Genomic DNA, 24,231 nt, shown 5'->3' on the forward strand with positions numbered 1-24,231 from the left:
GCCCAGAACACCAAGTTTGATGCAACCCTCCATTGCACAATTCCTGCTCGGCACACACAGCAGAACCATCTATTAAGACCGGGGTTGAGTTTGACACCTTCCCGATGCAGGAGAACATGGAGCAGTTCTACTGCAAGTATTTGCTAGGAGGATGGCAATTTATGGAAGAGACGCAACAAATTAAATGGGGTTACACTGAAATGACATCCCTTGGTCGGGAAAAATCCCGAGTGGCTCCGGTACATAGAACCGGATGCCGTGGGATGCGATGAATTAGCAGTAGTACCCCAGTTGTAAATTATTGTCGTATTTATTTTGTTCGATGCCACAAGAGATACATACGCTGAAAATAGTCAAGATCCCACGAAATTTGGATAGAACATTTTCCTTTTCCGCGTTTTTGACCATATGTATAAACTAACACTCCTATGCCGTATCTGAGTGACTGGCAATTGTTAAAAAATTTCAAATGTTCCTAAAATTAATGTTTTTCTACTCTCCTGTAAAATGTAAATGCCGTCCAGATAGGCGGGTTTGCAATCGACGATCTGGGATTCTATATGAGTCCCAATTTATGTTTGCCGTGCAGTTAGGTAAATAAAACTAATAAATTCTGTATTGTGGCGAATATTGGCAGTTCTATACATAACTATGCTGCTACTAAATAAATAAACAACAACAATAAAGCAAGCAGTCACACTTGTGTACATGAACACATCAAAGTCATAGTGTACAAGTACAAGTGTGTTGACTTATCTGTCAAGCATTCTGACAGGCACTCGCTGGATTCGGAATGACAGCGAATTCAAAATGGATACCATTACCGAATGCTCCGAATGATTGAAAAATTGAAAAAGTCCATACGATTGGTAGTCAAAAATGTTGTCGTTGAGACTAAAAATGCGACTCTAGACCTGAGATTTCCATCAGGTGAGCGAGGCTGTTTGTAGTTTTGACGTTTATCGCTTAGTGAACACACTTGGTATAGGTACACTATGATCAAAGTAAACCATTTACACAGGATGAAGATTATTTCACACATATAACCATCAGCTTAAAGCAAAGAAATTATCTCACATACACATATGTATGTAGTCATCAGCTAAGAGCAGAAGTTATTCCTCACACATATTAGAGGTTTACGCCGATCACTATATCGGCGGCGGCGTCATAGGCTCTATTATATACCGGCGGTGGTGGTGTTGGCGGCGCGCCAGCGTACGCTGGTGTTCTTACTTTAAAAAGCTTGACTTTCTATTTAAAAAAATAATATTTAGAAAAGGTTTTTTTGTATGTATTTAAGGAAATCAATGTTTTGGCCATTTTGGAAAGATCCGGGGTTTTTGGCTCAGTTTCGCGGTTCGTTCAAAAAATTTCAGGAGCAGCTCCTTGCGGAGGGACTGTTCTTCATTCATTTACTCCAGGCAGGCTTTGAACCTAACCCCGGTCTAAGAGATTTGTACCGCTGCGTCTGCCGAAAAATATTTATGTACTTAAAATGGTTACACTTGCCTGTATGTCTCGTACAAAGCGCGGTCTCACCAAAGGAGATGTTCTGGTCTAACTTCTTGTCGACACGATTTCTTTAAATCATTTGTTCCTTCTTGCTGGTGAAGCACAAAGGCGACTTACGGTTGCTATTAATGGTCTTTTAATACTCATGTCTCTCGTGGCGCAGTTTTAACGATTAGCGCCAACGCAGTCCTATTGTTGGGCGCCTCTAGTTTTTTCGTTTGTATTAATAGCTATAATTCCCGATGTGCTAACAGTAGCGAATCCCGTCCACCACCAGTCGCTACCACGTCTCCTGGCCCTCACACCACATGCCAGCACAGAAGCTATAGAACTACGACTTCGAACTCATACCTTCGTCGATGTCACTTTCCTAAAAGCTCTAGGTGTAGCTCCGAAAACTTTTCAAGGGGTTTTTTTCGCGCTATTCTGCCGAGGTGGTGTGGTGGTACCGTGCTCCGCCTACCACAACGAAGATCCTGGGTTCACGCCTCGGGCAAAGCAATTTCAAAATTTTACAAAAAAGTTGTTTGAATTAGAAGAAATTGGTTCTAACGGGGTCGCCCCTCGGCACTGTTTGGCAAGCACTCCGAGTGTACTTCTGCCATGCAAAGCTCTCAGTGAAAACTCATCTGCCTTGCATATGCCGTTCAGAGTCGTCATAAAACAAGTAGGTCCCGTCCTGCCAATTTGTAAGAAAAATCAAAAGGAGTACGACGCAAATTGGCTTAAAATCTCTTCGGTTATCGCGCCTTACATTTATTTATTTATGCTGCCGAGCACTACCAGAGAAACACCTTAAAACATTAGGGAGTAACTATTCGGCCAAGGATGCCGCCCTCGAATTCATAAGCAGTCCAAGTGGATATTTTTGCGTAACTTATTGGTGAAAATAGTATAATCTTACATAATTTAAATTTTACAAAGACCCTGTATACATTTTCTTTTTTTTAATGTAGACCAAAATTTGCAGACGTTTGTGTTCGAAAAATTGATTCCAATGGACTTCGTTAAACCAAAACGATATTTAAGACTGAAAGTCGACCGATTTTAAGTTGAAAGATGTTGTTTTCCTGCCTTTTGATACAAGAATTCATTATAAATAGCCGCGTAGCTTCAGTTTTCAGACTAGTTCCACTGTCCACTACGTTAGGGTAGTTGCACACCAGGTTGAAGCCAGTTCTGCAGGGCGAAATCAAAAGCCCATGGAATCATGGCAGGAATAGTGTTCGTTGTATTAAATATACAAAATAAATTAGCGGTACACGGCAGATGATGTTCTGGGTCGCCCTGGTCCACATTTTGGTCGATATCTCGAAAACGCCTTCACATATACAATTAAGGGTCACTCCCTTTTAAACCCCTCATTAATACCTTTAATTAGATACCCATATCGTCCAAACACATTCTAGAGTCACCCCTGGTCCACCTTTATGGAGGTTTCTCGAAAAAGCGTCCACCTATAGAAATATGGCCCGTTCCCTTTTAAAATACTTTTTATTACCTTCCATTTGATGCCAATGTCATACAAACACATTCCAGGGTTACCCTAGGTTCATTTTCCTACATGGGGATTTTCTCTTATTTTGTCTCTAAAGCTCTCAGCTGAGTATGTAATGTTCGGTTACACCCGAACTTAGCCTTACTTACTTGTTTTAAGTAACTTTTGAATGGGTGGAGAGAGTTAAATTTTGCAATTGGATTCTTAAAACTGGCAGTGACGCGCATCCGTTGATACCCCTTTTGACTATATCAGACCATTTTTCCACATTAACAATAAATGTCTTAAAAGAGTAGAAAATATAGTAACGCGCCGAACGCCGCCGCCGCGCCAATATTTTTAACATTCGGCGGCGTAAATAAAAATAAAATATACACGCATATAGCTAAGTAACCATGTCTGAGATAAAACTGTTAGTGAAAAGTCTAGACCTTCGGAGAAATATGTGAACGAGGCAACAGAAAGTATAAAAGCAACGCAGCTGAGGAATAACTAATCAGTTTGATTTAAACACGCTATTAGTTCTGAAGTACTACTCCCAAAGTAGTCTAATAAAGTCCATTTTGCAATACTGAATATTGGAGTTATTTATTGGACAGTTCAGCGATTCTAACGTTAGCAGAAGGTGTATAATTATCCAAGAATTCGTTACAGTATGTTAAGCACAACTGATTATAAAAAACATCCGTTTATATATGCTTACGTTTCAGAACTACCGCTGCGGTATGTATGTACTTATTTTCAACCCTTAAGAATTGTCAAGCGAGCCCAAAATCGTCTTGTATCCCGGATGTCTGATTTTCACATATGTTAAACACAAATATGGGGGACTTTGCAGCATTGGCAAAATTAGTAATATTTATTATATTTAGAATAAATGGTTCTCAATCTAATCAATTTGATGAAAAAGGTGCTAATGGTCTGCTGCTTCCAAAGCCAGCCGTATTCCACTTTCCTGAGTATGCCTACAAGGAAACCAGCAAAAATGTACGTATATACATCGAAATATGTCGAATATTTTGTTGTGTAAACCTCCTAAAACTTAAAAAAGAAATTTCACGCTAAATACTTAAATAAATGCTATGATATACAACACAGAGCTTCAATTTATTTATTAAACTTTACGGCCTCTGCTAACAAAAGGCATGATATGGTTAACTGGTTTTAGCAGGTTTACACTTTTGTCGACTTCATTGATTTTAACTTGCAATCTAAAATTAATCAATAATTAAGGTGCATTCATTTATAAACAGGAAATTATATACCATGAACTTGAAACTTTATGCGAGCGAAATCCTTTATGCGATATTTTGAATGGTATTGCGAAGATATCATGCGTGCGTCGTTGTGTGTCTCATGGATGTTATCAGGACATCTATGGATTCGATGAGGTAAAAATTATTAATATCTTATACATGCACATTAGGGCGGGTCAAATTGTATAGGGAAAAAAAAAACTTCAGGTGCGCATCCCGTTTTTGAATCTATGGGTCATACTGAGTAATATTGTCCATTGGACCATAGGTCTGAAATGAATTTCGAGCCTCCCTAATTTTGTTGGAAAATTTTATATCCCAATCCGAAACCGAATTTGAAATTTATTTTCATGAATTTTATATGTGAGAGCCGCTATTCGGATTGGGATATAAAATTTTCCAACAAAATTAGGGAGGCTCGAAATTCATTTCAGACCTATGGTCCCATGGACAATATTACTCAGTATGACCCATAGATTCAGAAACTGGATGTGCCTTTTCAACAATAAATTTAACCCACCCTAATGCCCATATGTATGTTTGTATGCCTTTCATGAATACAAAATGATGTAATTGAGTTTCTGGGTAAAATAAACAACATACATACCAGCATTTTAGTCAGAAACTAGAGTCAGAAACTAGAGAGTAATTTATATGAAATGAAATGTACAATGTAAGCTCACGCTGAGTATATAATGTTCGGTTATACCCGAACTTACCACACCTTTACTTGGTTTTTTTTTTTTGGTTTAACATTTTTTTTGTAGATTAACTAAAATTTTTGCTTGAGCTCAAGGCTGCGTTTTCTTAAATAAAACACTTGGATGTATATTTTATTTTGCTTTTATTTTCAATATTTCGACTTCAGTCTGAAGTCATCCTCAGGAATCTTAAGCTACGCTTTGAAGACTTTGAAAAATAAAAGCAAAATAAAATATACATCCAAGTGTTTTATTTAAGAAAACCCGGCCTTGAGCTCAATCAATAATTTGAATTATTCTAAATACTAACGGCCAATAACGAGGCAATTTTCTTTCGTAGCCGTAAATAAATGAAAGGTCGGAGATAAAAAGTGTATTTATTTTCGAAACAATCTTGAAATTATACTGAAGTTGTTCAGCAATGATAACGCTTAAAAGTAACCACCTTGATAACACATTTATTTTGCAAACAATGATCGCTTCCGTTTTAGTTGCCAAACTGGCGTTTTGAAAAAAAAAAAACGGATTATTTTGCTGTCTTCCCTGTTGTTACACGCAACACAATTTTCCTTACTCTCATTGAGTATGCGAAAGAGCAATCACTTTCTGATTTTGAGGATCCATAATTAAAATAGACTTTGGCCAATCCTGTATGAGGTTAGGTTGAACTGGCCTGTCCATGAAGACCTTGCATAGACTGAGTGAGTCCGTAGTGTTACTTACTTAATTGGCGCTTAGCCATTTAAATGGTTATGTCCGTCCAACAAGGCGCGCCAGTTGCTCCTTCTCTCTGCCAACCGGCGCCAATTGGTCACACCAAGGGAGTTTAAATCGTTTTCCACCTGGTCCTCCAAACGGAGTCGGGGCCGCCATCTACCTCTGCTTCCATAGGCGGGTTCCGATAGAAACACTTTCTTGGCCGGAGCGTCGTCTTTCATTCGCCTAACATGGCCTAGCCAGCGCAGCCGCTGTGTTTTAATTCGCTGGACTATGTTTATGTCTACGTATAGCTCGTACAACTCATCGTTAAATCCTCTTCGGTACTCGCCATCGCCAACGCGTAGAGGTCCATAAATCTTTCGAAGAACTTTTCTCTCGAACACTCCCAGGCCGTAGTGTTACCAGAGGTTTATTTAACGACCAAACTGAAAACAAATCAGGACCTACTTTATAAAATAACCACATCCTCTTAGCAAATACTAGAAGCTTTTTAGGACCTATGCCAATTGCTGCTTCTAGATCTGACAGCTTTATCCCTCCTAATAGCTGGAGTCTTAGCCTGGCAAGCGCAGGGCAAGAGCACAGAACGTGCTCGACCGTCTCCTCCTCCAGCCCACACTTCCTACATCTGCTATCATTGAACCAGCCTGATTTAACGGAATGTAACGACAGAAGGCAGTGTCCAGTGAGAATACCCGTCTAGAGTCTACGGTCGTCTCTTATTAATGATAGAAGCAACTTTGTTAGCCGCTTGGTCGGCCATGTGCAAATCTCGCTTTCTCTTAATCTCGCCCAATCTAATTGGGACGTCTACGGAGTAAGCTTCATGGGATGCACCCTTTTTAGCTATTTCATCCGCTTTTTCATTCGCATCTATTCCCATATGACCTGGGACCCAATAACACACTTTTGATGCTGTGCTATGCGAGACTATTGCCTTAACTGCTGCTTGGCTGTTAATAAAAAAATTAACGCGGCTGCAGTTTAAGCTATTCTCTTCCAGTGTTTCTATTGATTTGCTTTCGCCTAAAACTTCCGCTTGAAGCACGCTACAGTGATATGGCAGCTTGTGGGATCTGTTTATTTGCGGATCAGCACAGTATACCACCGACCCTATTCCTTCCACTACTTTGGAACCATCTCTGTACACATGTATCGCCTCGTACGCCATTTAAGCAGCCTTCAGCAGCGTCAACCATCCACCTCTATTGTGGCTTTAAGAGCCCCTCCCCCCCCCCAAGCGTATGAGGGAACTGTTAAATTCAATCACACTTTGACTTTGTTGATATTTTTTCTAAATTCAAATTGTCCATCGTAATCCGTGATGGCGTCGGCCAGTTTTGTTCTTTTATGGCCCATTTGTAAATTATCCTATTTTGTTTCTCCTCGCATTTTTAAATTTTCTAAAATAAATTATTTGTGTAAGTAATGAGTAAATATAAATAGGTATACTCTATGCTATATTGTAACGAATTTAGGGAAATCCCGGTTATTTTGCACCTTCTGCTAACGTTCGTATCGCTGAAATGTCGAATAAATAACTTCAATATTCAGTATTGCAACATGGCCTTTATTTAGTCCACTTTGGGAGTAGTACAATTATACTTCAATATCACGTACTTAACAAAAGCGTGTTTAAATCAAACTGCAACTGATTTCTCAGCTTGCGCTGCTTTTATACTCTCGGTTTTCTCGTTCACCCATTTTCCATATCTGCATGAATATGAAATTTAATATATATGTAGTTTATGCTTTTCTTCTAGCTACATGCGTGTGTATGTGTGAGTAACTAAGTACTTCGGCGGTTGACTATATGTGTGTGTATGAGATATCTCTTCGTTGCCAGTACATAAGTGTCGTCGCAAGTGGTAACGAAACCCAAAGGAGCGGAGGCCGAAAGCAAGCAAGGAGCGTTGTCGCCGGGTGCTACACCGAAGCTTTGCAAAAAGAACTCCGACAGCAAGGCTCAAACGGGCACACCATTATTAAGTGAGCTAATTAAGCAGGCGTCAGCTGCGTTAAATCAGCAAAACCCCCCTGGAGAAAAAAAGATGACCAAGCTAGGCAAGGCAATTGAGGACTTGATGCAGTTCTTCATAGGGCGTAATAATATACACGCGGAAATCAAGCGCTTGGCCTCCGTAATAAAAGTGCTGTACATCGAGTCGGCCCTAGAGGTAAAGAATTTAGAACATAAATTGCGTGCAAGCGAATGCGCCAAGGATAGAAGTCCATCACCCCCAGGAAAGCGACCGAGGAATAATTCGTACTCGACCAAGGAGAACAACGTGGTAAAACCCACTACTACTCTAAAAGATGTCTTACCAGGGCACGTGGGTTGTCACAAACGACGGCAAGAAACGCAAGAGAAGACGGAGCGGAAAGAGGAAACTGCAGCCCAAAAGACGGGAGAGTGGCAGTTAGCCAAAAAGAAGAGCAAGAAAAAATCACTTAAGGCTAGGCCGGATGCAATCATCATTTCCAAGGCGGGGGATGCGACGTACGCCGACATATTGCGTAAAGTGAGAAGATGCGACGAATTAAAATTCCTGGGTGATGACGTCAAAACGATTAGAAGAACGGCGAAAGGAGAGCTGTTACTAGAGCTGAAAAAATCGCAAGATGGGAAAACAAGCGCGTACCAAGCAGAAATTGAAGCGGTACTAAAGGACTCGGCTAAAGTTATAACAAAGTCCCAAATGGTCACGCTACAGTGCAGAGATCTCGATGAGATTACTACGCCCGAGGAGATTTGCAACGCCCTCCACCAGCAATGCAACATCAAACTTCCAGATGTGGCTGCCATAAAAAGCATACGCACAGGGTACAGTGGCACGAAGTCGGCACTTATAAGCCTTACAGCGGATGATGCCAAGGCGGTTCTTAATACGCAAAGAATCCGGGTAGGATGGGTTTCCTGCCGAATTAGAGAGCTCAAGCAAGAAAAACGCTGTTATAGGTGCTGGGGCTACGGGCATATAGCTCAGAAATGTAAGGAGACTGTAGATAGGTCTAGCCTATGCAGAAAATGCGGCCAGGAAGGTCATAAGGCTGCAAGTTAAGAAAATGCACCGAAATGCGCGCTATGTGGGGGACAACATTCAGCAGGCAGTTTTAAATGCCCACAACGAGAGGGCAGCAAAATTACTGTCTCATGAGGGTATTGCAGCTCAATTTAAACCATTGCGAGGCAGCCCAAGAGCTATTATCCCAAACAGTCTATGAAGGAGGATATGACATAGTGGTACTCTCTGAACAATACAAAAATCGCCAGGAGCAGGGTTGGTTCTCAGATTCAGCAGGGAAAGCCTCAATTTGGGCACCAGGGAAATTTCTCCCACAGGAAATTATGACGCCAACGGTAGCAGGATTCACGTGGGCAAAAATCAACGGTATATACGTCTTCAGTTGCTATGCCCCTCCGAGCATGACCATCGCCGAGTTCGAAGACATGATATACGGGATCACCATTGAAGCACGAGGTAAACACCCGCTTTTAGTGTGTGGAGACTTCAATGCATGGTCATCTGTGTGGGGAAAAAGACGAACCAACGAAAGAGGGAGAGTTCTCCTCGAAAGTCTTGCTTCTTTGAGGCCAGAACTCCTAAATGAACCAGGGATATATACCTTCGATACAGGTACCAGACGATCCATTATAGATCTCACCTTCGCTAGCAGCGAAATAGCAAGACGAGCAAAATGGTCCATAAGCAACGTCTACACACACAGCGACCATAAAGCTATTAGCGTAGAGCTGCTCGAAACTCCACGAACGGTAGCAGCAAGACATCGACAAAGTAGGAAATGGAAACAGCACCTTTTCGACCCACAAATATTTGACATTATCTGGAAGGACGCCATAGTACGAGAATCGCATGCGGAAGACCAGTCGGTTCAAATCACTAAGTTGCTATGTATGGCATGTGATGCTGCCATGCCCAGAAGTCGCGGAAAAGCACAGCGCACTCCGGTATATTGGTGGAATGACGAAATTGCGGAAGAGCGTAGAAAATGCCACAAATCACGAAGAATAGCGCAGAGGGCACGCTCATCACCACGATATGCAGAGCTACACAGCACCTATGTCGCACAAAGAAAGGCACTTAAAAATGCCATAAAAAAGAGCAAGAAGTTATGCTTTAGGAAATTGCTGGATAATGTCGACCTAGATCCTTGGGGATCAGCCTACAGAACTGTGATGGCCAAAGTTAAAGGACCGATATCACAGCAACCTACGTGCCCGATACTGATGAATGTTATTGTTGAAACACTTTTCCCGGCGCAAGATCGCTGGACTTATCCAAGCGAGGATCTAGAAAGTACGGAAATTCCGCAAATTACAGAGCAAGAGGTGCTGGACGCTGCAAAAAGAGTTGCTGATAACAAATCCCCAGGACCCGACGAAGTACCAAACATAGCCCTTAAAGCCGCGATTACAACTAGGGCTACATTATTTACTGATCTTTTTAATGCCTGTATGCAAGAAGGCGTGTTCCCTCGCCCGTGGAAACGACAAAGACTTGTCCTATTGCTGAAACGTGGTAAACAGCCGGATCAACCATCCTCATATAGGCCACTTTGTATGCTGGATTCCCTAGGGAAGATTTTCGAGCGTATAATTAGTGAGCGCCTACAGCTGACTCTAGAAAGACCAGGTGGCTTATCGAATAGTCAATATGGATTTCGCAAATCAAGATCCACCGTAGATGCAATACAAACAGTCGTCAATATAGCTAGAGAAGCTATCTCTGGAGGCCAAAATAAAAGGAAGTTCTGTGCACTGATTATGTTGGACATTAAGAATGCTTTTAACACTGCGAACTGGATGCAGATAATGGCAGCGCTGCAAAGCTTCGGCACTCCAGCTTACTTACGCAGAATTATAGGTAGCTATCTTAAAGACAGAGTACTTCTTTTTGACACGGATTAAGGAGCTAAAGAGTACAAAATCACAGGAGGCGTCCCACAGGGATCTGTTCTCGGTCCAACGCTTTGGAATGTAATGTATGACGGGGTGCTAAAGATTGATCTACCAGAAAACACGCAAATTGTGGGATATGCTGATGATATTGCAGTGGTAGTAGTGGCCAAGAAACTGGACCTGCTTCAAGCATTATGTAATGACGCCGTAGCAAGAATAAAGGAATGGCTGACCAATACAGGACTGGAGTTGGCTAGCCAAAAGACGGAAGTGGCATTAGTAAGCTCCAAACGGTCGGCGAACGAGTTAGTCTTAACTGTCGGGGATCATCAAATCACCTCAAAGGATTCCTTAAAATACTTAGGAGTGCACATTGACTCTAAGTTAACTTTCAAAGAGCACTTCAGAGCGGTGGGGGAGAAAATTACCAAAGTTAATGGATCACTTATGCGAATAATGCCTAACATTGGTGGTCCGAGCGAAGCTATACGTCAGCTATTGTCCACAGTAACCAGCTCAATAATACTATACGCAGCACCAGTGTGGTATGGATCTAAACAGACCCATCAAAAATATATATTAGCAGCGTACCGACTTGCTTCTTTAAGAATAGCAAGTGCTTATCGGACGGTGTCCGACGACGCGATCCTGGTTCTAACCCGTAAAATCCCAGTGGACTTACTGGCAAGCGAAATGGCCGATCTGTATAACACTAATATCGAGCGACCATCTGAAGAAGACAAGAAAAGAGCAAGGACACAAACAATAGCTAAGTGGCAAGAACGGTGGGAGGCCTCGAGTAAAGGGCGTTGGACTTTCACACTAGTTTGGAACGTAGCTCAATGGAATGAGCGGAAGCACGGCGAACTGAACTACCATCTCACGCAGATAATGAGTGGACATGGCGGTTTCAAAGATTATTTATGGAAGCGTAGGATAGAGGAAGATCCTCATTGCCCAATGTGTACCACAGAGTTAGAAAACGCAGAACACGTCATGTTGTACTGCCCCCGTTTCCACGAAGAAAGACTCACCTTGCATGGAGTCTTTGGGGAGGAACCTACCACGAGAAATTTAGTTTCACATATGTGCAGCAGGAAAGAATGCTGGACTGCAGTGAGCAAAATGGCATTTATAGTAATGACACGCCTGATGGATGCTGAGAGGGAGCGCAGAGAAATGCGCATGCAAAGCAGTGGCGATTAAATGGACACTCAGAGCAAATAGCGGGAACCTGGACGCAGGGACAACAGTAGGCTCTTAAAAAATGAGAAATATGGAACGCCACCCTGAAGTAATGCGAAAGTGGTGCCGGGGTGGACGACGGTTCCAGAACGGGGCTGTTTTTTAGTCTATGGGCACACGGTTGCTGCGACGGCGCAGCAATTATGGTGCATTAGGCATTTTTCAGCCTCCCCGCAAAAAAAAAAAAAAAAAAAAAAAAAGTAGATAAGTGTCGCTGCTTGCTGTTGTGATTATTTACCAACAGCATAGGGATGTCAACATTCGCCACAATATATTAACTTAGTAATTTTGTGGTCTTAACTATTTTATAATGAGTTAGACCACGTTTACACATGCACTAATCTACAATAAATCCCCAATGGATAAGCTACGCGTTTACATATTTCCCATCCTTAGTGACTAATTATCTGTCAAACTTTCACGTTTCTCTCTGATTTCGTGCATCCAATTAGATAATAAACTCTAGAGGTGGTATTTCTTCTATGAAAAAAAGTCATCTCTAAAATTTGTTCATAATTACCAATTAACGCAGGGGAAAGTTTATATTGGAAATCTTGTTATTTAATTAACAATTAGGAGCTAAGTACGTAAATGAAGATAACCTCGTTATATGTAAACTAGGCCTTAATGTCAAGAATAAAAACATGAAAACTTTTTCACGAACAGAAGTTACTTCCACTTTTCTTATAAAGCACAACAGTTTTCTAGGGAATTTCAACTGCTCGAAAATAGTTTTATGTTTTTATGGTTTATTCACATGATTCAGTCACAATCTCAAATCTAATTGACATCAGTTAACTGTGTTGTTCCTTTGCGATTCTTCGAAAAAAATTAGTAGTAGAAATAGGAATCAATGAGTTTACAAATATCCGATAAGTACTGAACTGCATAATTCCTTAGAATATTTTTTTAAATTTTATAGTGAACTAGAAGACCCAGCAGACGTTGTCGTGCCCTAAATTTGGCCTATCTGCATTCATTTTAATAAGATTTTTCCGTCTGACTCTGCCCTCCCCCCCTCTTCACTTTTTACTAATCCTTTTATTCACTCCTCCCTCCGTCTTTTTCGCTTTATCTATCTCCATCTTCGTCTCATTCTATCTCTTTCTCAATCTCCTTATCTCTTTTCTCTTCTCTCAATTTCTTCTCATTCTTCTGCATCCCTTATTGCCTGTCCCAAAAGGTGGTATGTATTTATCTCCAGTCCCAGTCCGTCCCAGTTCCACTCCGAGTCTCACTCCCAGTCCGTCTCTAGATAATATATTACTCTGTACTAAAGCACTCATCAACAGCTTTCATTTGTTTTTTTATTTTTATTTGATATCCATATTGTATAAACACTGTCTAGGCATTCACTGACCTACGTCACCCAGGGGTATGAAAATTACCCTCTACACAACTAAAGACTCTCCTGAATTAAAAAAAAATTTCATAGATAGTACCTCTAAATCGCGGGCCCCTCAGAAACCCCCACCCTCTCGGCGGGCCTGGTGATGTGCTATACTTGATATCATTCGCTATAATATTTTTTATTGATAAGCAGGTTGTTTAATTAAACACCAAGCAATTACACGAAAGTATATTCGCACCACCTGAAAAATATAAGTGCCACTGCGTATACGTAACATTTTATTATTACGTATAAGCAAATAAAAAAATTTGTAATAAAATAATATTGCGATTATAAACTGAGATATAACCTATCATATCTCTTAAGTTAGATCAAACTACATACGGAGTGCAACACAAATTCAAAATCAGTTCAGTAGTTTAGGAGTCCATCGCGCCCGAAAATGTTGTGACACGTGTTTTTTATATATTAAGATTTATTAAATATACGAAACCTAAACCAATTCAAAATTCATCGTTCAACGTCAAAAACTCGAATACTAAATCGAATCACGTAAAAATGGCATTAGTAAATAATGGAGATGCCATAACGAAATGTACTCATTGGGAATGTTAACTTATTCAGGTAAAGGTCTAGAACAGGAGCCTACTGCTAATGCGTGTCCAAAAAATATTGAGAAATGTGACCTTGACAACAATAATCCGAAGGCGGAAAAGAAAAATTGTATCTCTGTCCGGAGATATTTGCAGTTGAAGTTGGCAATTTTCATGTTGTTGTAATGTTTTTGTGCACTGAAAAAGATTTTGTGTACAAAGGGAATTTGCACGCATTTAATTTTGATCCCATCTCATTGGGTCCAGGCCAGGGTAATTTTTTATAAGCTCGGCTGAAGTCCGCCAACGCAACCCGGGGTCATTTTTCGGTTTTTCGTCAATATCTTTTGAACGAGCTAAACTTTTTATTTCCGCCTTCGAATTATTGTTATCGAGATCAATACGCGTCACTTTTCTCGATATTTTTGGGCGCGTATTAAAAGTCGACCTTCTGTTCTATTAACTCCGTATGTTCGGAACATTCGCCTCCATTTAAGAATTTGGGGAATCAGTTTATAATTGGAATATTATGTATATACTTATTTGATATATTCGGACCTCGTGAGGTAGTATCAAATGAACGTATTCCGAATATTCTAAATTAACGGTTTATTCGAAACGCTTCCATGAATACTTAACAAAAAAGAGCTTTCCGAAATTTCAGAACAAAAAGGTGAATACTCCCTGTGTAGCAGGACCGGACAAAAGCTTAACTCTTATGTCAAAGTCACGGCAGGAATATAAAGTTCTAACACAATAAGCCATTTTCATTTATTTTTGTTTTTGTCAGTTCACTGCGACTGCTGACTAGAGTATCACCCCATGTCGGCTGCCAGTTCGAAATCGTCCTACCTCAAAATATTTTTCGAAAATTTGCCCATTAGGGATTTGTCACAAAACCGCCCTATATTAGAGTTAGATTGAAGAATGCTTCCTCTCAGAATGCCTTTTATTAACTCGCTCTTATGACAAAATGCATTGAACTTATGCTCATATAGGGAGTTTTTGAAACAAATTTTGAGATAGTGCATTTTTGAATAAAATTCTAACATACGGCATTCTTCAAACAATTTCTGAAAGAATGACCAAACCAACATAATTTTATAAATTCTAGAAATATTTAGTAGAAAATGGATTATTTCCCCAAAAACTTTTGGCATTTACAAATTTATTATAACTACTAATATACTACCAAAGATACTTTTCTACTACAATTTTCACTGAAGGGGATTGAATTATTCTCCGTTTTCCTTACTTCGTAAAAGCAACCCGTCCAGATTTTTCAATTTGGGAGTGTCAAAGCTCTGGGAGAACAAAACTCTAGTAATTGAATTATGGTTTATTCATTCAAAAAATTCCACCATCGAAAATTTTTGATACACTTCAAAAAAACTCAATCTGCTTATATATATATAAAAATGAAATGATGTTCGTTCCTTTCCATGTTTTGGGGCCGATACGAGGCCAATTTTATTCGCTCTTTTTTCATATTATATGGATCAAATAGGGGAAGGTTTTTAGCGAAAAATTTTTTTTTAAATTTCTAGGATCTTCAGATATAGGTCAAAACGTGGATCCGGATAACCTTACGATGTGTTTGTATAATATGGGTATCAAATGGAAGCTTCTGATGAGTACTTTGATATAGGGTACTTTTCGTACCCCTAGGTGACTAGAGTCTCGAGATATAGGCCAAAGTGTGGACCCGGGTACCCCAATAATGTGTTTACACAATATGGATATCAAATGAAGGCTGTTGATGAGTGCTTTAGTACATGATAATTTTTCGTACCCCTGGGTGACTAGGGCCTCGTGATATAGGCCAAAACTTTGACCCAGATACCCCTAGAATGTGTTTATACAATATGGATATCAAATAAAAGCTGTTGATGAGTTCTTTAGCAGATGGCAATTTGCATACATCTGGGTGACTAGGGTCTCGAGATATTGCCCAAAACGTGGATCAGAATAACCTTAGGATGTGTTTTTACATTATGGTATTTACATTTTGAATAACTATACGAATTTTTCGATTTGTGTCGTGCTGCTAAGCGGCAAATTGTTTTCGAAGGAGAGTAAACATAAACACCGAGATTTGTACACTGTTTATGAGAGATGCTTCAGCACACATACACAAACGTATGTCACATTTCGTTGCTGGCTGAACATTTCAACTGCTTTGTATTTGTTATACAAACGACGCTTATGTTCCGTTAATTTGTATACAGTTCAACTGTGAACAGTGTTCGAACTTCTAACACTAAAGTGTTAGTTCTACCACCTTTTTTCCTGAAATATAAGTTCTACCACTTCTACCACGCAAACTTAAAAATAGGTGGTAGATTATTTTAGAAGTTTTCTGAAGAAACTTTATTTTTTCCAAAATTATTCGGGAAGAAAATCAATGCAGTGGAACGGTTTTATAAAACTCAAAATAACGTCTAGCTTAGCTCTGATCACCATATTACCTCTTTTCCTTCAGGTTTTTAGTACAAAACTGCAACGTACACCTACCTATGTGTATGCAAAAAAGTGGTTATTATTCATTATATCAAGATATTAAAAATATAACCGAAATCAAAAAGGGGGCGTGGCACCTGCCATACAAATGGAATCTATCATACCGCATATCTCTGGATGTAGTAATGGTAGGATAATGAAAATTGGTAAGGAGCTATATGACGTTAAGTCCTAATACCTCCAGTAAAATATGGAATTTGGAAAAAAGGGGCGTGGCACCTTCCCTACAAATGAGATTTTTCAGAACTATGGCTGCCGTACAAACTTAGGTTATTTTAACACCTAAAGTTTGACTGCATTGTTGAGATTGGCTGTTATTCCTTTAGGACTTTTAGTAATCTGCCGCCGTTAAAAAAATTTGTTTGCTTCAGTCTATCTACATCTTCTATAAAAATCAAATTCTGTCTGTGTGTTCCCTATGGAAACGTATTTCCCACACTTCAATCATCAAATTTTGAGTATAGGTTCCTTCGATCAAGACGGAGGTTTTTCATATTTCAGAATTAATGCAATGCGAACGAGCAATCTTAGCTCACAAAAATGTTCATGTATACAAAATCAATGATCGCATTCAAAACCAAATTCCTGGTGAAGTGGCGAAATATAAATCGATCGACACAGTTACAGATGAAGATCAAATTGTGAATTATCCAATTGAATTTCTAAACTCTTTAGAACCAGCTGGAATGCCTGCGCATATATATTAACTTTGAAAATTGGCTCACTAATCATGCTTCTTCGGAATTCAGACCCACCAAAATTGTGCAATGGAACCAGACTTTGCGTTAAGAAATTAATGCCAAATGTAATCGAAGCAATAACCATCAGCGGTAAAAGCGAAGATGAAGATGTGCTCATTCCACGGATCCCAATGATTCCTACAGTTTAGCCATTCAATTTTAAGCTCTTACAGTTTCCTGTACGCCTTGCTTTTGCAATTATAATCAACAAAGCACAAGAACAATCGCTGACTGTTGCAGGATTAAATTTAGAGAGTCCGTGCTTTTCCCATGGCCAGCTATATGTTGCTTGCTCTAGAGTTGGAACGCCAAAAAATTTGTTTATCTTTGCACCGAACGAAAAAACCAAAAATATTGTGTACCCATATGCACTACACTAAGATACAATAATAAAATGTTTCAAACGAAAATTTCACCAAATATCCGTACAAAATTCAATTCAATTTACAGAACTATAAACTAAATTATCAACAAACAAAACAGAAAAAATAACGCAACATTCATTCGATCTCGGGCGTTACAACGTACGCCGGGTAAAGCCAGTAAAATATACCTACAGCTGATTTTGGCTACCTATTTCTTCTAGCGTATACTCCTAAAATTCATGAAAGGTTTAACGTTGGCCTCATTATTTTTTATAACTATAATAATATTATAAAATATATATATACATATATTTAATAAACTATTTAACATTACTTTTCAGTTAGAAGAAGGTGAAATTGATGTGCGTCTAAATTCATTTAAGGGTTGTGTGATACAACGTACAACTAAAAATTTACGTCGCTATTCGAGTACACAGGGCCTATTATTTCAGCGATATGATTTCGGGGAACTTATCTTTCATATGAAGTGGAAAATAACTAATTTTCTTAAAAAAATGTTTTAATTGTTAAGGAAATTTATAAAAAATGTTTACACACAGTGAATCTATCAAATTTATGTACAAAGGTAGGTATTTCTCTTAATAAAACTTTAATTTCTTCCTTAAAATTATTCTTTATTCTTTAATCACACACAACAACCTTAGTATAAAACAAGTAAGGGAGTTTAAGTTAATCCGTCATGATCTCTATGGGTGTTATGTCTGGTCATTGCGATGAAGTATGGAGTTCTTTACAGTTAGATAGAAGCAATGCACGGTAGACTGGGTCGATTTATTAACCGATATCGCGCCATCGATTTTTCGATAGGATTTAGGCTCAGGAAAAATAATTTTCGAGCCTGCGAAATTTTTATTTTATTTTTTTTAATTTTTAAGGGTTTCTCATGACCTACTAAAAAATTTTCATATTGTGACGAATATTAGCAACACTAAGGAATACTATCATCTCTAAGCCGATACTAAAAAGTGACTTGAATGCACATCAACAAATCAATCATTATGTCTACCCATATGTCCATACAAGCAGCGGAGAGTAACGCACAAACGCATGCACATATCTGAGATACTCCCAAAAGTATGCAATCATTTGTGCAAGTATCACTCACATATACACGCGCATGGGCTATGAGAGAAGCTATAAAATCGTGCATCTGTAGTTATAGCTGATAACTAACTAGTAAGTTCTGGAAATAGAAGCGCCTAGAAATATGTCAACGAGGAAACCGCATAGTATAAAAGCAGCAACAGTTGAGGCACGATAATCAGTTTGGTTTAAGCAAGCTATCAGTAGCGAAGTAAAAGTGTTATTGTGAAATACTTTAGTAAAGGCCATTTTTGCATTATTCAATATTGGAGTTATTTATTCAGCAGTTTAGTGATTCGAACGTTAGCAGAAGATTTGGAATAAGCGGAGTTCTACTAAATTCGTTACAATATGTATACCAAAAAATGTCCGCGAAAAACGTTGGCGATCACAGTTTTTTGAAAAAAAAAAATATATATATTTTTTTAGCGGACATTTTTGGGTCGGACAGGGTATACATATGAACATTTTTTTAGTAGGTCATGAAAAAAAGCTTAAAAATCAAAAACAAACAAAAAAAAAAAGCCAAAAAAAAAAAATTTCGTTGGCTCGACAATAATTTTTTTGGGTAGGCGTAGTGGAACTTTTTTCCCGAGCCCGAGTCCTATCAAAAAATCGATGGCGCGATATCGGTTAACTTTCGTCCATACAAATCGACCCAGGTTAATGCAATGGCATACAATTTCTCCAATAAGCAAACAAGAGAGGAAAGCGTGTGCTTGCCATTCACGCAGATAAGCGTGAGGTTTGACAATAGAGCTGCGGAAGCTGTGAAGCTATAAAGCTTTGTATTGCGCTTATCAACCCCTTAAATCCCAATGCCAGGATGGGCAAAAAGATTTCGCATATCTTAAGAAGGTTTACACCTTCCCCCTTGTGTAAAAGCATGGACCGCAAATTATATGAATGGTCGGAAAGGGCCCGTTCAACAAAGGAACGAAAACTTAAAGCCTAGGAGCATTAAATAGGGCGAACGAGTCAACTGAGAGTATAAAATCAGCGCAGTTAAGGAATATTGAATCAGTTGATTTTAAAACGTTGTAAATGAAGTACGCGAGTAATTAAATTATGAAGATCTACTACCATAGTAGTTTTGTTAATAAAGAGCATTTTATATACAGAGCATATGCGGTTATTTATTCGACAGTTCAGCGATTCGAACAATAATAGAAGGCGCAGAATAATCGATAATTTCTCAAAATTTACTACAATATATAGAAAATCATGGGTCTTGTCAAAAGCATAGACCATGTTCTTAATTTTGTGTGCCTGTGTAAACTGATAATAAGGTCGTGCGCAAATGAATTTTAAGTATTGATTTATTAATTATTTTGGCTTAAATTAGTTAAATTAAATTAGAAGTTAGCTTAAACTAAAAGTAAGTACAAACAAATTTGAATAGGACCCAGCTTTTCAGCGCGAATTCAAGCTTTAGTTAAAGTTGACTAGACTCGATAACATAAAGTTTTGCTGCTCGTCTTAGTTTAAGCGACCAAAGCGGTAGGGTTAAACTCTAGTCGACTTTAACTGGAGTTTAATCTTGCACTAAAAACCGGGCCTATGTATAGTTAATACAAACATACATACTATACACAAACAAACCTACATAGCGTACCAAATGATAGCAAAATACTATGGTGAGAAATCTTTCGACTAGATACATATGTATCTGTTCCAAACAGCTTAACTAGCGTTTCGCGCGAGCGCTAAATATGCCGTAGGTATCCTGGAATCCAAAGTGAATCAATTTTCAAACGATTTCACTTTTACAGATCTATTCTGTCTTACGAAATTTGTTAATAAACAAAATTTTAGTTTTTGAAAATATTATTTGGTGAGAATAATTTTTAAAAGATTTGTAACCAAGACGGTTAGTTACATTACCTTGTTACTTCGGTATATACATATAAATTTTACGGGTAAATTTTTTCTACTTCTTTGATTTCTCGTTTCACAAATTTTGGGTGAAAGGATCTAATGATGGAATCAGGGACCGCAAATAGATATTCTTTTAACGTTTTCATTTTCTTCATGATCAACCCGAATGTAGCACCATTACTTCACTATATATATACTATGTATCTGGGAAATCTCGACTATATGCATGCCCATGTTTCCTCATGCTTAAAAAATAGGAGCGTTGGAGTTATCGTTTGGTGGAAAGCCACACAAAAAAGAACCTACCTCAAAAAATTATAGGGGGCATGCAGGCTATCTATGCTTAGCATTACGGGAGCCCCGAAAACAACCCCGACGGCTGCACTGTATGCCATTCTGCACATTCCACTGGTAGACCTGGTGGCAGAGAACATAGCGTTAACAACTGCAACGAGGCTCAATTCCTCGGGCCGCTTGAGCGCAGACCATACGGCCGTAGTAGTATAGCGTCATAAATTACAGGACGAACAGACTACCTGAGGGGGGGCTCTTAAAGCCACAACAGAGATGGATGGTTGGCGCAAGGGTGCTCAAATGGCGGACGAGGTACACGTATACACAGATTGCTCCAAAGTAGTGGAAAAGTGGGGTCTGCGGTATACTCTGCTGATCCGGAAATAAACAGATCCTACAAGCTGCAAGATTACTGTAGCGTTTTCCAAACGGAAAATTAGCCGTAACCAAAGCAGTAGAAAAACTGGAAGAGAATAGCTTAAACTGCAGCCGTGTTAACTTTCATATTGACAGCCAAGATCCAAATTAAGGCAATCATCTCGTATAGCAAAGCATCTAAAAGTGTGTTATAGTTTAGGAAATTCGGGACGGGGAAAAGCACACATATATACTGTGTCTCAGGGCATATGGGAATAGATGGGAATGAAAAAGTGGATGAACTAGCTAAAGAGGGTGCATCGCATTAAGCCTGCTCCGTAGACGTCCCAATCAGATTGGGCGAGATTAAGAGAAGGTGAGAGGTGCACATGATCGACCAAGTGGGAAAGGCGTGGGGAAAACGCTGGCAGTAAAGTGTCGAAGATTATGTGTAGGTCTTACAACCTTAGACTAACAAAGTTGCTTCTATCATTAAAAATAGAGGACTGCAGACTCTTGGCGGGTATTCTGACTGGACACCGCCTTCTGGCGTCACATTCCTTTAAATTACGCTTGGTCAGTGAAAGCAGATGTGAGGGGGGGAGGGGGGTGCGGGCTGGAGGAAGAAACGATCGAGCATGTTTTGTGCTCGTGACCTACGCTTGCGAGGCTAAGACTCCAGCTATTAGGAGTGATACAGCTGTCAGATCTAGAGGCAGCAAGTGGCATAGGTCCTAGAAGGCTTCTAGTATTTGCCAAGAGGACAAAATTATTTTATAACATAGGCCCTGGTTTTTGATAGGGGTTTTCAGTTTGGTCGTTAAATAAACTTCTGGTAACACTACGGACTCATTCAGTCTATGTGAGGTCCTCATGGACCGGCCCGTTTAATCTATCCCAACCCCAAAGAGAATATGCCCCCGAAGGTGGACACCCTGGAACTTTTCTCGGAATCAGGTCGTTGCACTAAGCTCTCCATATCGGTATTAAAGTTTGGGAAGACGCAGTTTTTGATTGTCGTTAAGTTGGACAGAACTATACCTTTTTTAGTTCACAAAGTTGCAATTAAAGTTGAAGTCAAGAACTTCTATTTGTAGTTCAGAAAATTACAAATGAAGTTGAGAATTTAAAATTGAAGTCCAGAAAATTATAATTGAAGTTCAGACAACTACAATTGTAGTTCAGAATTTACATTTGTCGTTCAAAAGATTTAATTTGTAGTTCAGAAAGTTTCATTTGAAGTTCAGAAAATTTCAATTGTAGTTCACAAACTTTCCTAAAGAGAATATGAGCCATTAGAAACCCTAGGTCAACGAACTGGACCAAATTCCAGCAACAACCCAAAGAGGTTGCCAGTGGGAACAAGCTGGAGGAGTTCAATGATTTCCTATGATCGACATGTAAGAATTGAAGTGGTCAGCGCAAAGCATTTATCCAACTCCAAAGTCATGTGCAATTGAGTGTGAAATCCTTCCGTCATCGCCCCTCTATTTAACAACTCAGCTAACCCCCAGCGGGTTAGGGGGTCAGAAAATACCCGCGGTAGGTACGCCTGTTGTAAGAGGCAACTAAAATACCAGATTCAAGGGGTTGTGTAGCGCAACCCTTTCAGGTTGCCAGCGCAATATATAGCTTCTCCGAACCCAATCCGTGGCGAATCCTGTTTCATTAACAGCCAAGGCTCTGACAGGGAGGGGGGGGGGGGAGGGAGGTGGCCCGAAGGTATAATGTGGCCATATAAATAGTTCCGGAGATGGTCGGGCTAGTACCTTAATGGTGCTGTGTTACCGGAGCGTACCTGGCAAAGGACCATCACATCGATAATACTCCCCAAAGGCTTCGGGGAGTAACCTTATCACTACACAACAACAATGATTTGATATCAAAGACACATATTAATGCGTAAAACAGAGCTTGCCCTCTAAGAAGATTCAGAGAAAAAGAGTAAAGCCGGCATGGTGGAACAATGAGCTGAGTCTTCTTGGAAGAAAGGTGAAAGAAATGTGTAAGCTGGTAAAGGTATAGAAAGCGAGGCGTGCCGAGACGAGTATAGGGATCTGTTGAGGCTCTACAAGCGTGAAATTTACAGGGCTACGAGTCTCATGAAAAATTTTCTGTACGATTGAAAAAAGTTCTAGCAAGGGTAAACATAGTCCAGGAACTAATACAGAAAGAGAACGCAGAATGGTCACGTAATAGTGAAGAATCCCTGGAGGCCCTTTCGACACACATATCACATCGAGATGATTCAGAAAAGTCATCATAAAGCACTTACATTTCGAACACTGGGCGGGTAGTGCCGGGCTTGGTGACCGAACCAGGGGGATGCACACTTTCTCTAAGTTTAAGGCGCCGGACCTAGATGGTGTATATTCCCTGCCATGGTACAAATTTCGAGTAGAGTGATCGTCTTAAAATAATATTCAATGGTTGCATAAGTCTGAATCATGTACCGCACTCTTGGCGAACTGCTCGTGTAGCTTTCCTCCCAATGACTGCAGACCCATTAGTTTAACATCAATTCTGCTCAAAACCTTTGAGATGCTGATAGATGTGCACAATGTGCACTGCACATAAAGTCCAACGTGGATGAAAAACTGCAATACAACATGCGTGAACCAGGGGCAAGTCAGTAAATATAAAGCGAGGATAAAGGAGTCTTTTTAGACATTTCGGGGGCTTTAAAATGTGTCTAACCGGGCGATCATGGATGTTCTTAACATCCAGCCAGATGTATCGGTCACAAGTGGAAACTGCCTTCCAACAATTAGCTCTTTGGTGGATCGGGTGCATCGGGACATACATACCTCGGCTTCTAATGTCTGGTTGACCGCTAACGCGGAGCAAGCCTAAGCTAGTAGGGGTGACCTTGCAGAAAATATCTAGAAATCATTCTAGATAATAAGTTTTAGTGGAAGATCAACGTGGAAGAAAAAGAAAGAGTTTATCATCGATTTTTTTTCGGTTCCGGGGTTTAAATTTTTGATTTAATCTTAGAAAAGTTGCAGCAGATAACATGAAAAAAATATTCAGTAAATAAACTATTCCTAGAATGTTCTGAATACCATGGCGCATAGTCGTAGTCAAAATAAAATAGGTTTTAAATTTAGTTGCAGTTTTTTGACATAATTTTCTATGAGCCATCTGTCAAAAAAGCTGCAACTAAATATAAA

General features: G+C 39.5%; 1 protein-coding gene across 1 annotated transcript; it reads left to right on the forward strand.

Moving 5' to 3' along the window:
- The first annotated feature begins 3,467 nt into the window (after window positions 1-3,467).
- On the forward strand, window positions 3,468-18,053 carry LOC137233742 (uncharacterized). The gene is made up of 4 exons (XM_067757073.1): window positions 3,468-3,666; window positions 3,724-4,000; window positions 4,267-4,404; window positions 17,767-18,053. The coding sequence occupies exons 2-4, from the start codon at window positions 3,821-3,823 to the stop codon at window positions 17,947-17,949; spliced, it is 501 nt and encodes a 166-aa protein (XP_067613174.1). The 5' UTR covers window positions 3,468-3,666; window positions 3,724-3,820; the 3' UTR covers window positions 17,950-18,053.
- Window positions 18,054-24,231: the final 6,178 nt, after the last annotated feature.

Source organism: Eurosta solidaginis, chromosome 5 (genome assembly GCF_040869045.1).
Source record: "Eurosta solidaginis isolate ZX-2024a chromosome 5, ASM4086904v1, whole genome shotgun sequence".
NCBI lineage: Eukaryota > Metazoa > Arthropoda > Insecta > Diptera > Tephritidae > Eurosta > Eurosta solidaginis.

Coding starts and splice junctions, on each gene's coding strand:
- LOC137233742 (XM_067757073.1), top strand. CDS start 3,821: ATGTTAAACACAAATATGGGGGACTTTGCAGCATTGGCAAAATTAGTA. Junction 4,001..4,266: donor ACAAGGAAACCAGCAAAAAT/GTACGTATATAC, acceptor ATTTATAAACAG/GAAATTATATACCATGAACT. Junction 4,405..17,766: donor ACATCTATGGATTCGATGAG/GTAAAAATTATT, acceptor ATTACTTTTCAG/TTAGAAGAAGGTGAAATTGA.